The following is a 14,988-nucleotide window of genomic DNA, read 5'->3' on the forward strand; positions in this document are numbered from 1 at the left end:
ATTCAGGAAGACCTGAATTCAAATGTGTTCAAAGACATTTGCTAGCTGTGTGACCCCGGAAAAGTCACTTAACCCTGTTGGCCTCAGTTTCCTCATCTGTAAAATGAGCTGGAGAAGGAAATGGCAAACCACTCCAGTATCTTTGCCAAGAAAAGGTCAAATGGGGTCACAAAGAGTAGGACATGACTGAAATGACTAAACAATAACAGAAGCAAATTTTGCCTTGGGTTCTGCTCCCAGCCTGAGCCCTGGGGAGCAAGAAAAAATAAAATGGCTGCCTTTGGGTCAGACTTGATAAAGCAACAGAGAAGGAAGGAAGGAAACCAGGCAGGAAGGAATGAGGGATGGCAAGCTCTTCAAGTATTTGAAGATTCTGGCTAACAAGTCTTGAATAAGTCTTCTTTTCTCCAGGCACACATCCTCAACTCTTTCAAATGCTCCTCCTATGGTACATTTCCTAGACTTGATACTGGTCTTTACTCTCTTACCAAGAGAATCCAGAAGATTCTCATTAGTTTGACAACAGCTGTCTTTAAAATGGGACATGCGCCGTTCCAAATATCCAAGTATTCACCAGGTATTCAAGTACCTGTTATGTTCCTAGGACTTCATTGTTTCTGATTCGATATAGGCTTGGAAAAAAGATTGCCAAACTTCTTAGAATTGTTTGCAGAGTAAGAGTCAGCAGACTCTAAACTAAGAACTTCTGTAAGTAGTGGATAGACTTGATGATACATCTTTCGGTTGCCCACATGCCTTGCACTTTGAGTCTTGAGTTATGTTCCAACAGCTCAGATGCTAGATGATTGAGTTCTGCACAAATGGAATTATTATAGAAAATATACTTTCTGCCCCCAAAGAGCTGACTTACATTCTAGTTGGAGAAGACTTGTGAAACAAAGAATAATAGGAGAACATTTTAAGTAAAGCAGTAAATGACTTGGTAAGAACTCAAAGTGTAGTTACTGTGGTAAGAGCAAAAGAGACTCCACAGCTTACCCTCTTCCACTATCTCCCAAGATTTCCAGGCTACTGTAAAGAAGAACATATTTCAGCCTAGAAAAAGAAAAAGGGATAATAATAACTGATTATTTTATACTTCTTTAAAAGTTTACAGAGTTCTTCATCTTTCTTATATCTCATTGGGAACTTCAAAAAAGCTTTGAGAGAGGGTCTTTAGGAATTGTTACCTCCATCTTACAGATGGAAAAACTGAGGTTCAGAGAGGTGAAAAACTTGTTTACACTGGTCACTCCAGCATCAGAGGGAGAATTTGAACCTGCACCTTCTAACTCCAAGCCCAATGCTCTAATAACTACCCTATAGGGTTTCTGTATAAAGACTCATTTCTATGGTGTTTTAAGGTTTACAAATCATTTTTTTCACTACAGCCCATGAGGTAAGATTCTTATTCTCAGTTTTACAGAAGAGGCAAAAGCTTAGAAGGATAGAAGCACCAGAATCATATTTCATTGATATAGACAACTCCTGGGTGAGGGAGCTTCCTCTATCAATGCAGGCCAACACCTACTCTGACAAGTCTGTGACTAGACCAGGGTTCCATGTGGTTGTTGAAGCAGACCTTGAACCCAGACTTCAAGGACAGCTCTCTGTACTTTTCACCCTTTTTTTTTTTTTTGAGAGGCAATTGTGGTTAAGTGACTTGCTCAGGGTCACTCAGTAAGTATCTGAAGCTGCATTTGAAATCAAGGCCTCCTAACTCTAACTCTAATATTCTTTCCACTATACTCAGGTTTTCAGTGGGGGTCTCTGGTAGGAGAATGGGAGATGCTCAAAAGAGTAATTTTATGTCATTTGTCAGCCATCACTACTGAGATTGTAGTTCCCTCAGGATAGAGGCTCTGTTTCTCCAAAGTCCATAAAAAGAGATGGGGATGTGTTGAAAGACAGAGAGGTACAGAAATTAGTATTGTTTCCTTATCCCAAATTCTCCAAAACTGGCTGTCCTTTCCTTGTAGTAAACTGGGGATCATTCCATCCCACATTCCTCCCTCCCTTCTTTGATCCTTTGTCAAGTCTAGCCTACAAACTGCAGTGTTGTCTTATCTCACTCCCCCAGGGCTCAGGGTGGGAGCTCTCAGGTTTGGGAGTAGATCCTGAATCAAAACTTCATCCTACTAACTATTTTAGGATTAGACCGAGGAGGCAGAAGGAAGCAGCTGCTATAAGCCTGGAGTAGAGATTCCAGTGAATGGGGGGTGGGATGGGATGGGTAGAGTCCAAAGGATGCTTCACAGCTGAGCTCGACCAAAGTCTCTTCTCATTCTCATTCTCATTCTCTCTCTCTCTCTCTCTCTCTCTCTCTCTCTCTCTCTCTCTCTCTCTCTCTCTCTCTCTCTCTCTCTCTCTCTCCTCTCTCTCCCTCTCTCTCCCTCTCTCTCCCTCTCTCTTCCTCTCTCTCCCTCTCTCTCCCTCTCTCTCCCTCTCTCTCCCTCTCTCCATCTGGAAAACTTCAGAAGTGTTTGTCTGAGTGAAGGAGGCCCCTTGGGGGAAGGGGTTCAAACTATGACATCACTACAGCGTGGCCCAGCTTCCTTTACAGAAAGAGAAAAGGGCTAGATTGAGCCAAAAGAGATTCCCAGGAACCGGGAAGGGACTGGGGTGGGGGTGGGTGGAGAAGGGCTGTCTTTTAAAATTCATACTTTCTACACTAGATTGGTCAGACTTCTATAGAGAAGGAAGGGACTGGGGTGGGGTGGAGTAGGGAGCAGGAATGGGGGCAGCTTGTTAACCATTTACCACTTGCCTCCCAATCTGGAAGCAGTGGTTTCCTTTTTTATATACTTCGTGACCTTGACTCTGGCCCAACAAAGGATAACAGAAAAGCAATCAGTTTCAACCTGGAAAACCTTGCCACCAGCTCTCTAGGGGGCAAAGTGCATAGCATCAATCCCATTGCCACCTATTCCAAGGAAATGGAGCATTATCAGTATAACATAGCTTTTCATTAAGTCCTTCTTATCATATGCCTCAGTTTTTTTTCACCAATAAAATTAGGGTATTTCTTCCCTAAATTAATTCAAGGCTTGTTATAAGGATAACTTTTAAAGGGGTTGAAGAAACACACCAACTAAATGAAAGCAGCTGTTTTTAATTGTACTTTTTTTCTTTTGAGAATGTGTCTCCCTATGTTGGTCAGGCTAGAAGTGCATCAGCCTGATCCCAGTGACTTGCGCTGTTTCTGACCTGAGCCCACTGACCCCTCCCCAGGCAGCCTGCTGGCCCCCTGCCCCTTAGAGCTCATTATATTGGTACCATACTTAATGTAGACGCTAGATTGACTCTAGTCCACTGTAGCTCAGAACTCCTGAGCTCAAGTAATCCACCAGCATCAGCCTCCCCTCACCACAGGGATTATAGGTATCATTAATGGCCCTTTTGGAATTTCTTTTAATACTTCAAAAGAGCTGTGATTCCAGCAGTATGGGCCTTCTTTCAACACAGAAGGAGGCTTGGACTTGGAATTAGAGAATCCTGGATCTACTACTTACTTCATGTAATGACTGGGGTAGGTCACTTCCTTTGTGTGGGTCTCAGTTTCCTCGTCTGTAAAATGAGAGGGTTGACTTTGTCTTTTTCTGCTCTGAATCCTGTGATCCAAAATAGTACACAATGCTTCTCTGCTTTATTAGATGGTATTCATGAGTTGTTCTGATTTAAACACACACCAGAAACACGAGAGCACACACACAAATTGGCAGCTTACCATCAGAGAGTGAGTCTCTCAACATAACTAAGCCATTTTTCAGCCCATTTTGTAGCCCATACTAAAAGCCTTTCAATCTTGAGAGGACCCAGCTGAACTGATCCTGTGTTAGCAAAGTTTCTAAGCATTCAGATCTCCTCCATGCCCAGAGGAGGCAATAGAAGGAGACTTCAGAGGAGGATTTGCTGTAATACCAGTAAATATTATTTCCACCCTAATAATTATTGTTATCTAATCAATAGGTTACAATAGCTGTGACAGCTGGTTAATATCAGTCACTCAGGCTCTGATATGACATTGTAAGAAATGTGTCTAAAATGGGAGCAGGAGGCAGTTTCTGTTCTCTCTCTGGATTGTGTGTTCAAATCCAGTACTGTCTATTAATAAGATAAGATTACTGATTTCTGGCTGATAATATCAGCAAGTCCATTTCGGGGAAGGAGGGGGGAGGAGGGGCTGTAGAAGGAGGCTATTACAGTGTAGAGAGAGCAGGAACTGGCCAAGGTAAGAGAAAAATTTCAGGGATGGGGAAATCATATAGCTGTTCTGGACTGCAGTTACTTCATCTGTAAAATAAGGGAGTTGAATTAGATCTCGTCTCACATACCATTCCAGCCCTAATGTGCTATGATTCTCTGATTTTTGCAAGGAGAATTTATAGCAGATGCAGAATGGCCAATTCTTCTCAGCTCTGAGCCTGGGCAGTTGCCGGTGAGCAGGGAAGGAGAGACTCCCTTACACTCTGATTTAGTCCTCTGTAAACAAAATCTTGATGAGATGTTCTCTCAGGTCTCCTGGGAGCACAGGCTCTTGGATTCAGAGGATTTGCATTTAAATCCTGCCTCTGACCCTCATTATCTGTGTGTATGTACCCCCCCTCTCCTGGGCCTCAGTTTCCTTTCTAGGCAGGTGTTATACAGGTTGATTCTAGTCTTGGAATTACTCGGAGATCCATGCTGAGAGGGACCCAGATCTTAGCAAGTGACCTACTTTTGTTGGCTAGGACAGCATGGAGAGTCGGACTCAAGGGGGTGGGCTGAGACTGTGGCGTTCCTGTTTGCCTTGAATCCTTCTTCAGATTTCTCTGTCATTGCCTCTAAGGTCCCAAGAACTCCTTGCCCCACCCACCACACTTTCCTCCTCTTCCCTACCTGGGGTAAGGAGACAGAATATCCTTAGAAAATAACTAAGACCCAGAAAAGTTATTAAATCAGCTCCCTCTGAGCTTCCTGGCTCATGGGGGTAGGAGACGGGAATCTTTAGGATTTTAGAGAAAGAGAATGGATTTAGAGTCCAAAAAAAGGAAAGAACAGAAAATGAGGGTTGGAGAGGGGAGAGGTAGAAAAAGAGCTAAGGATTATGGAAACTGTATATAATGTATGAGCCCAGAGTTTATATGAATTCATTTCAATTCATCAAACCTTAATTAAGCATCTGCTATATGCGAAGCACTTAACTAGGCACTAGAGATTCAGAGACAAAAAGGGGGGAAAATCTTTGATCTCAAGGAGCCCTTAGTCTACTGGGGGAATAGAAAACAGATAAGGAAATACAAGTTAATTTAAGAAGAAAACTTGGGGTAGCGAAAAATCAGGGAAAGGTTGGTAACAGTAGCTAAGTCTTAGAAAAAAAAAAGATGCAGATTGGCCCCAAATAAGAGATGGTGAGAAGAAACCTTTCCCCTCCACCACCAACTCCTTTGCAGAGGTGAGAGGCTATGGTATGAAACATCACATATATTTTCAGATTTTTTTTCAACATATTGATCAGTTTTGCTGATTTTTTTTCCTCTCCTTAATCTTTTTCTTTTAAAAAGTCTTTTTTATGTTATGTTTTGTAGGAGAGAAAGGAAGAAGTATAGGGGGAAATTCTGGTGATATAAAAGCAAAAGAGCAATAAAAATATTGAAAGAAAAAAGTGCAGATTCTGAGGGGTTGAGATTCACCAACTTGCTTGTTTATCTTATTGGCAAATTTTGAGATGTTCTCTCAGGTCTCCTGGCAGCACAGGCTCTGGGTTCAGAGGATTTGCATTTAAATCCTGCCTCTGACACTTGCTACCTGTGTCACCTTGGGTATGTCACCCTCCCTGGGTCTCAGTTTCCTCATCTGTAAAATAAAGGGAATGAACTAGATGTCCAGTGTGAACTTGGTTCAGGCTTTAGATCTCTGATCCTATGAGTTAATAACCAATTATCCTTTCACTTACAACTTTCTATGATTCTTTGGAGTGTGATGGGAGAGTCAGAGGCGTTAGAAACAGTCCCAGGAGAAGTTGACTGGAGATGATTACGTGCTGAGTAGTGCATGGAGGTTAGGACATTAGGTGGAAAGATTCTGCTGGCCAACAGCAGGCTAGATCAGCTCTCTTGAAGTAGAGAGATTCTGACTTTTGATTTCCCCCTGAAGCCCAAGAAGGAGCAACAACTGAAAAAGAAAACTTTGAGAAAACGGTGACACTGCCAGAAAAAATTTTTTCTACCACTTCTCCACGGAAAGGATTAACTACAGAAACCCTTAGGAATACCAGTCTCAGTCCAAGCGTCAGCCCCAGCCATGGACCCAGCTCCAGCTCTAATCCCAGTGTCACTTACCTGACGAGTAGCCCAGCTCCAGCGAGTACACAGTCCACCACACCTAACCCAGGTAAGGACATCTGGCCTGCTGGCAGTCCCTCTAATGTTTGTATCCATTCCCTAGAAGAGAGCAACACTCTTCATTCCTCTGTACCATTCCAGGCTAAATGAAGTCATCTAGATCAGTGAGAGAGAGCTGGCCTCTCTTCATGCTGGTTTAGGAAGTGTAGTTCCTTACGGTAGGGTCATCAGACACTGGCCTTGGCTACATGTACCCACAGCATTCCTGAGTGCATCCAAAACCAGATCAACTAATAAATAAACGTTTATTAAGTGTGTGCCAGGCACTAGCTAAGCAAAGGGGATACAAAAAGGGACAAAAGACAGTCCCTGCTCTCAAGGCACTTACAGTCTAATGGGTTAAAATGTAATTAGGAAATGGTTAACAAAATAAATGAAAATATAATAAGGGTAGGGAGAAAAGGGAATAAGCAATTATATGGCACATAGCTAAGCACATTACCACTATTGCTTCATTTGTACTCTCCTCACAACAGCCCTGTAAGTAGGTGCTGTTATTTTACAGAGTACACAATGGCTAAGCACCACTTTACAGTTGAGGACTCTGAGGCAAACAGGTTAAGTGGCTTGCCTAAGGTCACCCAGACTGGATTGATTTCAGGTCTTCCTGACTCCAGGTCCAACACTATCCACTGCACTATGTGCTTGCTTCAGTAAAACATAGATAACATTAATATATGTATTTCTAAGTTCATATGGGTCCTTCAGGGATCCTTGTGTATGGTTTAGTATGCCCTGTTTCTATTTCAGTTTGACATCGTCTTAGATCACTGAACACTCCTGGCAGACAGTACATTCAGAGACCAGGAGGAAAACTTAAGTACAAATGACCTTTTACCCCAAACTGTGGTCAGTTTAGTTTTGCAGTGGGGATCTGATCTGGACCAGTTTGGATGCACATGGTCATACTTGGTCCAGGAGCCTTGGGCTTGGTACCTTAAAATGACCTTAGTGGTCAGCAGTCTGATTTAGGTCAAAAATCTTAAGGGTACTCCAAGAAATCCTTTAGATTGTACCTAAAAGTATTGAAAGGGGTTTGGGGCCAGTATAACCCCTTAAAAAGAAGAATTGAGGACAGGAGGGAATAATTGGCACTAGATGTCACTCTTATTGCCCGCAGCCCTTTGGATAAGCATTATAGTTCAGGATTGTAATCAGAGTTTTTCTGTGTGTGTCCATATGTCTTAATCCATGCAAGAAATCTCAGAGCCTGAAACTCAGAATTCCACATCTACCTCTGGAGTAAGCCTAACTTCTGCAGCTGGGAACTCCTCTGCCATAAATGAGAATTTACCAGTCACCGTGATGGCCACTACCCACCTAACAACAACCAGTCCCTCTTCTCCAGAGGTGACAGTAATGACCAGCATGTCTGAGACCACATCAAGTTCACTCTCCAATGGTACCAACCCTACAACCATTTCTGCAGAACCATCACTGACTAGTGTGGTCCCAGTTAAAATCGAGGTAGGTGAAATCAATCAATTGACAATCAATCCATCAATCAATCAACAAGCATTTATTAATTGCTTACTATGTGCCAGACACTGAACTAATCCCTGAGGTTACAAAGACAAAAATAAAACAGTAAGCATTCTCAAAAAATTTACATTTTAACGGGGAAAACATGCACATAGTACAAGGTGTCCCAAAAGTCTTAGTGCAGCCTTGAGCTATTAATTAAATTTAATTAATTAACTTAAAAGCTATTAATAGCTATTAGAGCTTAAAGCTACACTAAGACTTTTGGGACATCCTATACATGCAAAATGAATACAAAGTCGATTGTGGGGGAGTTAACTAGCACCTGAATGAGGGTGGCGATGGGGTAGAATCAGAAAAGGCTTCATGAAGAAGGTGGCATTTGAGCTGAATCTTGAAGGAAATTAGGATTTCCCAGAGGTGGAGGAGAGGAGGGAGTGAATTCTAGGTGTGCAATTAATGATCACAAGCACTTTCTATGTGTCAGGTATCATGTTAAGTGCTGGAAACACAAAGACAAAAGTCAGCTAGTCCTTACCCTCAAAGAAAGGTAGGCTGGAGTCAGATAGTGGAGGGCTAAAATAGAAAAACTCCCTTTGTGTTTGATCCTAGAGGGAAGAGGGTGCCATTGAAGACTCTTGACAGGCATGGTCAGACCTACACTTTAGAAACATCAGTTTTGGGATTTTTAGAAGGTGAGAGATTACGTGCAGAGAGACTAATTCAGAGACTACTGCAGTAGATCCGGAAAGGTATGGTGGGAACCTGAACTCTCTTGGGTTGTGGTGAGAGTAGAAAAGGAAAAGATATTGTGGAAATAGAATCAAGAAGACTTGGCACCTATTGAATACTGGCAGAATAGGGAGAATGAAGAATCAGCAAGGATTTATTAAGTGCCTACTATGTGCCAGACTGTGCTAAGTCCTGGGGATAAGATGACAAAACTAAGACCATCTCTACCTTCGTTCTATTAAGTAGCCAGAGCAGGGGTTAGGAGAGATGTTAGGAAATACAAGAAAGAAAGAGACACCTAGGAGAGAAAATAGGGGCATATGCACACAGCATGGTTCAAATACTCTGTCCCAAGAGTCTATCTGACCTAGTTCATATAGAAGTCAGTATCTCCAGATGTAAACAGTGTTGTGCTAGAGCCTTGAGGATCACGCCCTATTTCTGGACCATGGAACCCAGAATTGCCTTGTTTGGAGAAGAGACAAAAATGCCCATTTTTTTAGAGCTCCATTTAGCCCAGTCAGTGTTCGTAAAATCATAGAACTATGATGGACCTTAGAAATTATGTAGTTCAAACCTTTTTTCTTTCAGATGAAACAATTGAGGACTGAAGAAATTTTTCCCAAGATGACCCTTGTAGTTAGTGGCAGAGTTGGAATTTTAACCAAGATACTTTGGCTACAAGTCTGTCTTTCTTAAACCTATAAGCTATGCTTTATAGTATCATGGTTGCTCCTGTTGGTTTTCTAGAGGACCAAGAGGCTCAGTGGAAAACAACTCCAATGAACCTGACCACCTCCTTTTCACTTTCATAGATCTCAAAGCCATCATGGGAGCTTTTACCCTCATGCCCCTATCAGGCTGGGATGTACCTCTTTGCTGATGTACATGGGCAGACTTGAGGCTCAGGGTTAAGTGACTTACCTCATCACACAGCAGAACAAGGTATTCTCCCAACCTTCTTTACCATGAGCTCTAAGCTTCTTCTAGCTATAAGGTTCAGCTATTTCTGCTTCCGGAAGTCAGTGGAAGCCTCATAAGTGGCTTCTTTAGGCTAATTCACCAGTCCACAAACTGCCCAGAACCAGTGGTGTTCTTTCTGGTCTAGGCCAAATTGTGGTAGAGACCAAGGTAATGATGGGAACATGGTTGATTTGGGGGGATAAGCTCAGGTTAATCTCCAGCTTCAGAATCTATAAAAGGGGTAACTCTTGAAGGGTTAAGAAGCCTTGCATGGTGGGAGAGAATTTAATAAATGCTTGTTGATTGGTTGATTGATTGAAAACTAGAATAGGGATCTAAGAAGTCTTTGAAGGAAGTTATGATAGCTTTGCCATCCCTCTGGGTTGTGGGATGGGGTATTTTCTAGGTCCTCAGGCTCCATTATGCAAGGATAATGCTTGGCTAAAGATGGTAGTTGTTTGCCATCTAGTTCCTTGCTTTCAGGCCTAGATCAGTAGAACTGCCCTTGATTATCTGGTGGGGATAGGGGGCAGGGGACAATGGAGTAGAGAGCAACAGATAATCAAAATTTATAGATAATTAAAAAATAAATTTTAATTTGAAGGGTCACTTCTATCAAATTCCTGAAGAGGCAGAGACATCACCAGTAACAAGAGGAGGGTGGTGTTGAAGATGGCTGGATAAGGGGGAGGAGGGAAGAAGTCAGGGGCATACTGACTTATTTTGTGGGGGTTTTGCTCCCTAGAAACACATCAAATGCTTACAAATCAAACAAGTTCAAGCATCAAAGGGCATCTGCTTGGAGTTGAATGAGACCTACAGTTGTGTAAGTCGAACCCTTTCCCAATCTTCCCTCAATCCTCCACTTTTCCAGTTAAGATGCAAAGTCTGGACCCTTTACCACAATTATCATTACCATTCTCAAGGCAGAAGGTTACACTGGGAGCCTAGGCATTGGAGGCCAGGTCAGACTGGTCTGTCTTGGATTCCACAGTGGTTTCTGAGGCTCTGGGCTTAGGCTGTGTAGGGTTGCCATCTGGTGGGAAGACAACACCAAACACAATTTCCACTTTGATTCATTTGTTATGATTTCTTCCATACTTGACCAATTCACCTCCCTCAAACCTTCAAGATAACTTTCCATCCAGAAAAAGCTAATGATCAGAGAATTTCGGGAGACAACAACTCTAACGGAAAAAATATATGGATTGGAAATCAAGGGACCTGGCTTCTTATTCCCAGCCAAGTCCAACTTTTAGGTAGCTAAGCAACCAATTTGCTGGCTGGTTCTATTTACTAGTTAACTGGTTAAAACAAGATCCTAGATATGGCCAACCCATTGGGAAAGGTCAACATATTATATACCAGGGTTAGCTATTATTTGTTTTCCTGTGATAACATCACATTTCAGATTGTGCTTAAAGATTTACAAAGTACTTTCCCCCCATACTAGCCCTTAGAGGTAGTAGGTAGTATACATATTGGATCCTTATTTAGCTGAGAAAAGAGAGGTTTAAGTGGTTTGCCCCTAGGCTACTTAATTTGAGGATTTGAGAGTAGACTTTGAGTCTTCCAACTCCAGAGCCAGAAGCCTTCCAGATGCTCCACACTGCCTCTCTCATACCAGATTTCCTTAATGGCGGTTATCAGTCAGCAAGCACAGTCCAAATGCCTGCTATGTGCCAAGTTCCCTGCCTAAAGTAAAACAGTCTCTGATCTCAAGAAACTCATGGAAGGGGAAGAGGGAAAGAATGGCCACGTGTATGTAGGGGCCATTTGGGTAGTGACATCCTTGGAATGGCACAGCTTGGCCAGTTTCCGCCTGCCTGTTCTCCCATGATATCTGTCCAGGCCTCAGGAGAGGATGTTTATTCCAGGCATCCGGAGGATCATTGTGCTTTTGTTTAATATCTACCTGCCCTGAGAGCACAAGTCTTAATTGTTGAGAAGCTGAATGCTACTGCTGTTCCCTTGGATGGGGGCCTAAAGGACAGCAATAGAGCAGCTTAGTGTACCCGGCAGAGTGTTCAGCCATTTGGGGTGTTCACTGTCATGTTAAGGTCTAGGAAGGACACCAAAAGCAAATAAAAAACCCCACACAGAATGCTTATTTACTCTGAAGAGAAGCCAGAACAGTCAGATACAGAGTGGTCTCTGCCATCCAAGAGCAGAGGGAGAGATAAGATAGACATTTACGCAGTTAGCTGGAACTCATGAGTTAGAATGATTAGAAGTTAAAAACAAAAACCTCACCTCCCATCCTCTTCCACTGATGCTTCGTTGTGGTTGGGGAGGTGACCTTGAACTATAAAGTGAAACTACCAGAGGGACCAGTCCAGCTGGGAAGGCTCTAAGATCAGTCTGGAAGACTCTGGGCCACTGGTCTTCTTCCAAGGACCATCTTAGAGACTCAGTTCTCCAATGGGAGCCTCCTTCTTGTGATTTCTGACCACAGTAATTCATAAAATCATAGATTGAGAGCTGGAAGCCACGTAATTCAGACCCTTCAATTAGAAAGGTGCTGTGTGTTCTGCACTGGCATATCAGAGTCCATTTCTGGAGCTAAGAGGGACAATCAGATGAGCCAATCAGTGCTGAAAACATTTTTTTCCCCTCTTGGACAATAGGGAGTTTTCTAAACCAAAGTAGGTCAGTACCATCCTTACAATTCATAGACTTTGAGAGAAGCCTGATGGTGGGGAAGGATGGTGTGGAGAGGTCCAATGATTTGCCCAGTGTCACACCTCCAGAATAAATCAGAGGTTTGAATCCAAAGCCTTATAGATAGATATGTGCTGGTAAATGTTTAATAACTGGCTTTCTAAAAATATATCCACAATACCTTTCAAATCTACCTTATTATTTTCTCCAGTATTTTTAAAAGGATAATCACCAAAAACAATAAATCAAGCACTGATGTATAGTGTTTGTGTATTTCTGAGATGTAAACACACACTGAAAACTGAACAACTGGGAGCTGGTTGGAGCTGGTTCCAGCACACCTCTTCATTGAGAGCTGAAGGGATCCTTATCTCCAAGAAGCCAAGCTAGATTTTTGTTGAAAACAATATGCTCTTTTATTTTGTATGTTTAAGGAAAGGCTAAATTGGAGACAACTAAAAGAGTAGTGGGGAGAGGGAAGAGCACTAGAGCGTTCCAACCACACTTTCAGACTGGGGCTGGGACGGATACCCTCAAAACAAGATTGGGAAAGATCATAGATTCAGAACTGAAAGTGATCCCCCAAACTATCTAGTCCAACCTGTTCATTTTTTAGAAGGAATCTCAGGCTGAGAAATGAAATGTTTTGCCCTGTATAACACAGGTAGTAAATGTCAGAGGAAGGATTTATACCCAAGTCTTGCTAGACACTCTCTGTCCACTCTGCCTCTACACAGAGAAGGGATGCAATAAAAAATGTCTCCAGGAAGCCTTTGGTACAGTGGTCTCTGGGCAACTACAGGAGGAAGGAGTCCTTTATGGTCTTGCCAAGAGACTTAGGCCGAAGGACCTTGGCTGGGACACGTGGTCACATCAAGAAGTCTTTCTGAGCCTAGAACCAGGGTCCCTTTGGGCAGCTGCTGGGCAGGGCAGCTTCTTGGAGCAGAACAGCTCTCTAGGGAAGGGAAGGTCCCACTCAGATGGATCAATCTGAATGGTTTTCTACCCCCGAGGTCACTGGCACCAATCAGTTAGGTGCTCTACAGAAAGATCAGAAGGAAGTGGTCAGTGTCATTGACAGTTTATTGGACAAAGGAATAAGTGACCTAAAAATAAGCAGAGGTTTCTAAGTCACAATACTGTACCAGTGAAAAGATTGATCTTAGGAAGAAGAATGAGAGACATACATAAGACGGTACCAAGTATCATAAAAAATCAGATGAGAGAGAGAAAGAACTTATGGCTGGATATGCTGGATCCAGTTCTAATAGATCAGGAGAGTCAGTTGTTAAATACTCACTAGAAGCATTTTCACCTTGGAAATAAATGCCACAAATCAGGGCTCAACTTATTGTTTTGTTTATTGTCTAGATTTAAGAAAATGATGTCTATTAATAATGTAGATTAAATTTAAGTGTGTTGTGTGTACATCCCTCCACCCCCAGTCAGCTGTTATATTTACAGGCCAGAAAGCCAGTTGTTATATTTACCAACCCACCAGTGTAGGGGGTTTGATTAGGGAGGACTTAGTAGAGGAGACAGTATTTGAATCAGGCCTTCAGTTCTCTGTGACAGATATATATTTAGCATCTAGGTATCAGGTATTGAGCTGCATCCTAGGAGTACAAAGATATATGTCACATGGCTAGTTTTCAAGGAGTGCCCAGTCTTAAGACCAGGAGGAAGCGAGGTAAGGACAAGTACCCAAATAATTCAGAACCAATATTCCATGTATAACTTTAGGTAAGTCACTTAGTCTCACTGGGTCTCAAAAATGTTTTTGGCTTTGAATTTTATTTTATTTTATAAATTTATTTATTTGTTTTCAGTTTTCTATAATCACTTCCATAAATCTTAGATTTTCTCCCCCTCCCTTTTCCCTCCATCCCCAAGATGGCATGCAATCTTATATGGGTTCTACTTATATGGGTTCTACATTCTTACTAAATACATTTTTGCCTTAGTTATGTTGCATGAAATAATTAAAATGAATGGGAGAAACCATGAGAAAAACCAAAACAAAACAAAACATGAGAGAAAATAGTCTGCTTCATTCTGCAATCCCATTCCATAGTTCTTTCTCTGGATGTAGATAGCATTTTGCCCCAAGAATCCATTGGGAATTTTTTAGGTCCTTCATTGCTGTGAAGGGCTGAGTCTACCAAAAAAATTACTCACACACTGTGGTTGTTGCTGTGTACAAAGTTCTCCTGGTTCTGCTCCTTTTTGAATTTTATTTTTTTAATTAAAATCTATTTTATTTTCTTCCCCATGTGTTAAAAAAAAAAAAAGACAAACTTTCCTACACAGGCAATGTCCAAAAATATGTCTAAGTAGCACACTGGATAGAGCACTGGACCAAGAGACCTGAGCTCAAATTCAGCCCCATATGCTTATGAGCAGTATCATCTTGAACAAGGTGCTTACTTTCTTTCTGCCTGGTTGTATGTCAGGCACAGTGCTAAGTGCTAGAAATATAAGCAGAAAGGAAGATAGTAGATACTCTCAAGCAGCTTGTGTTCTAATGGGAGAAGACCACATAAAATGAATCTAGATTTTTTTTTCAGAACATAGTGGATATAGATATATATTTTGCATGATAGAGTATGTTTATATCTATATCTGTTGTTGCTTAGTCGTTTTCAGTCATGTCTGATTCTTTGTGATTCCATTTGGGGTTTTCTTGGCAAAAATACTTTAGTGGTTTGCTATTTCCTTCTCCATATCATTTTACAGATGAGGAAACTGAGGAAAGCAGGGTTAAGTG

At 42.0% G+C, this 14,988-nt stretch overlaps 1 protein-coding gene across 4 annotated transcripts in view; it reads left to right on the forward strand.

Moving 5' to 3' along the window:
- Positions 1–14,988, forward strand: part of CD34 (CD34 molecule) — a 34,746-nt gene that overhangs the window by 8,017 nt on the left and 11,741 nt on the right. For 3 of the 4 annotated variants that reach the window (XM_072647954.1, XM_072647956.1, XM_072647953.1), the window contains 3 exons: positions 6,136–6,372; positions 7,582–7,850; positions 10,306–10,386. In XM_072647954.1, coding sequence (XP_072504055.1) covers positions 6,136–6,372; positions 7,582–7,850; positions 10,306–10,386 — 587 coding nt within the window. The remainder of the gene's footprint in view (positions 1–6,135; positions 6,373–7,581; positions 7,851–10,305; positions 10,387–14,988) is intronic. The other variant, XM_072647955.1, reaches the window with a different exon arrangement.

Source organism: Notamacropus eugenii, chromosome 2, assembly GCF_028372415.1.
Source record: "Notamacropus eugenii isolate mMacEug1 chromosome 2, mMacEug1.pri_v2, whole genome shotgun sequence".
Classification (NCBI taxonomy): Eukaryota; Metazoa; Chordata; class Mammalia; order Diprotodontia; family Macropodidae; genus Notamacropus; species Notamacropus eugenii.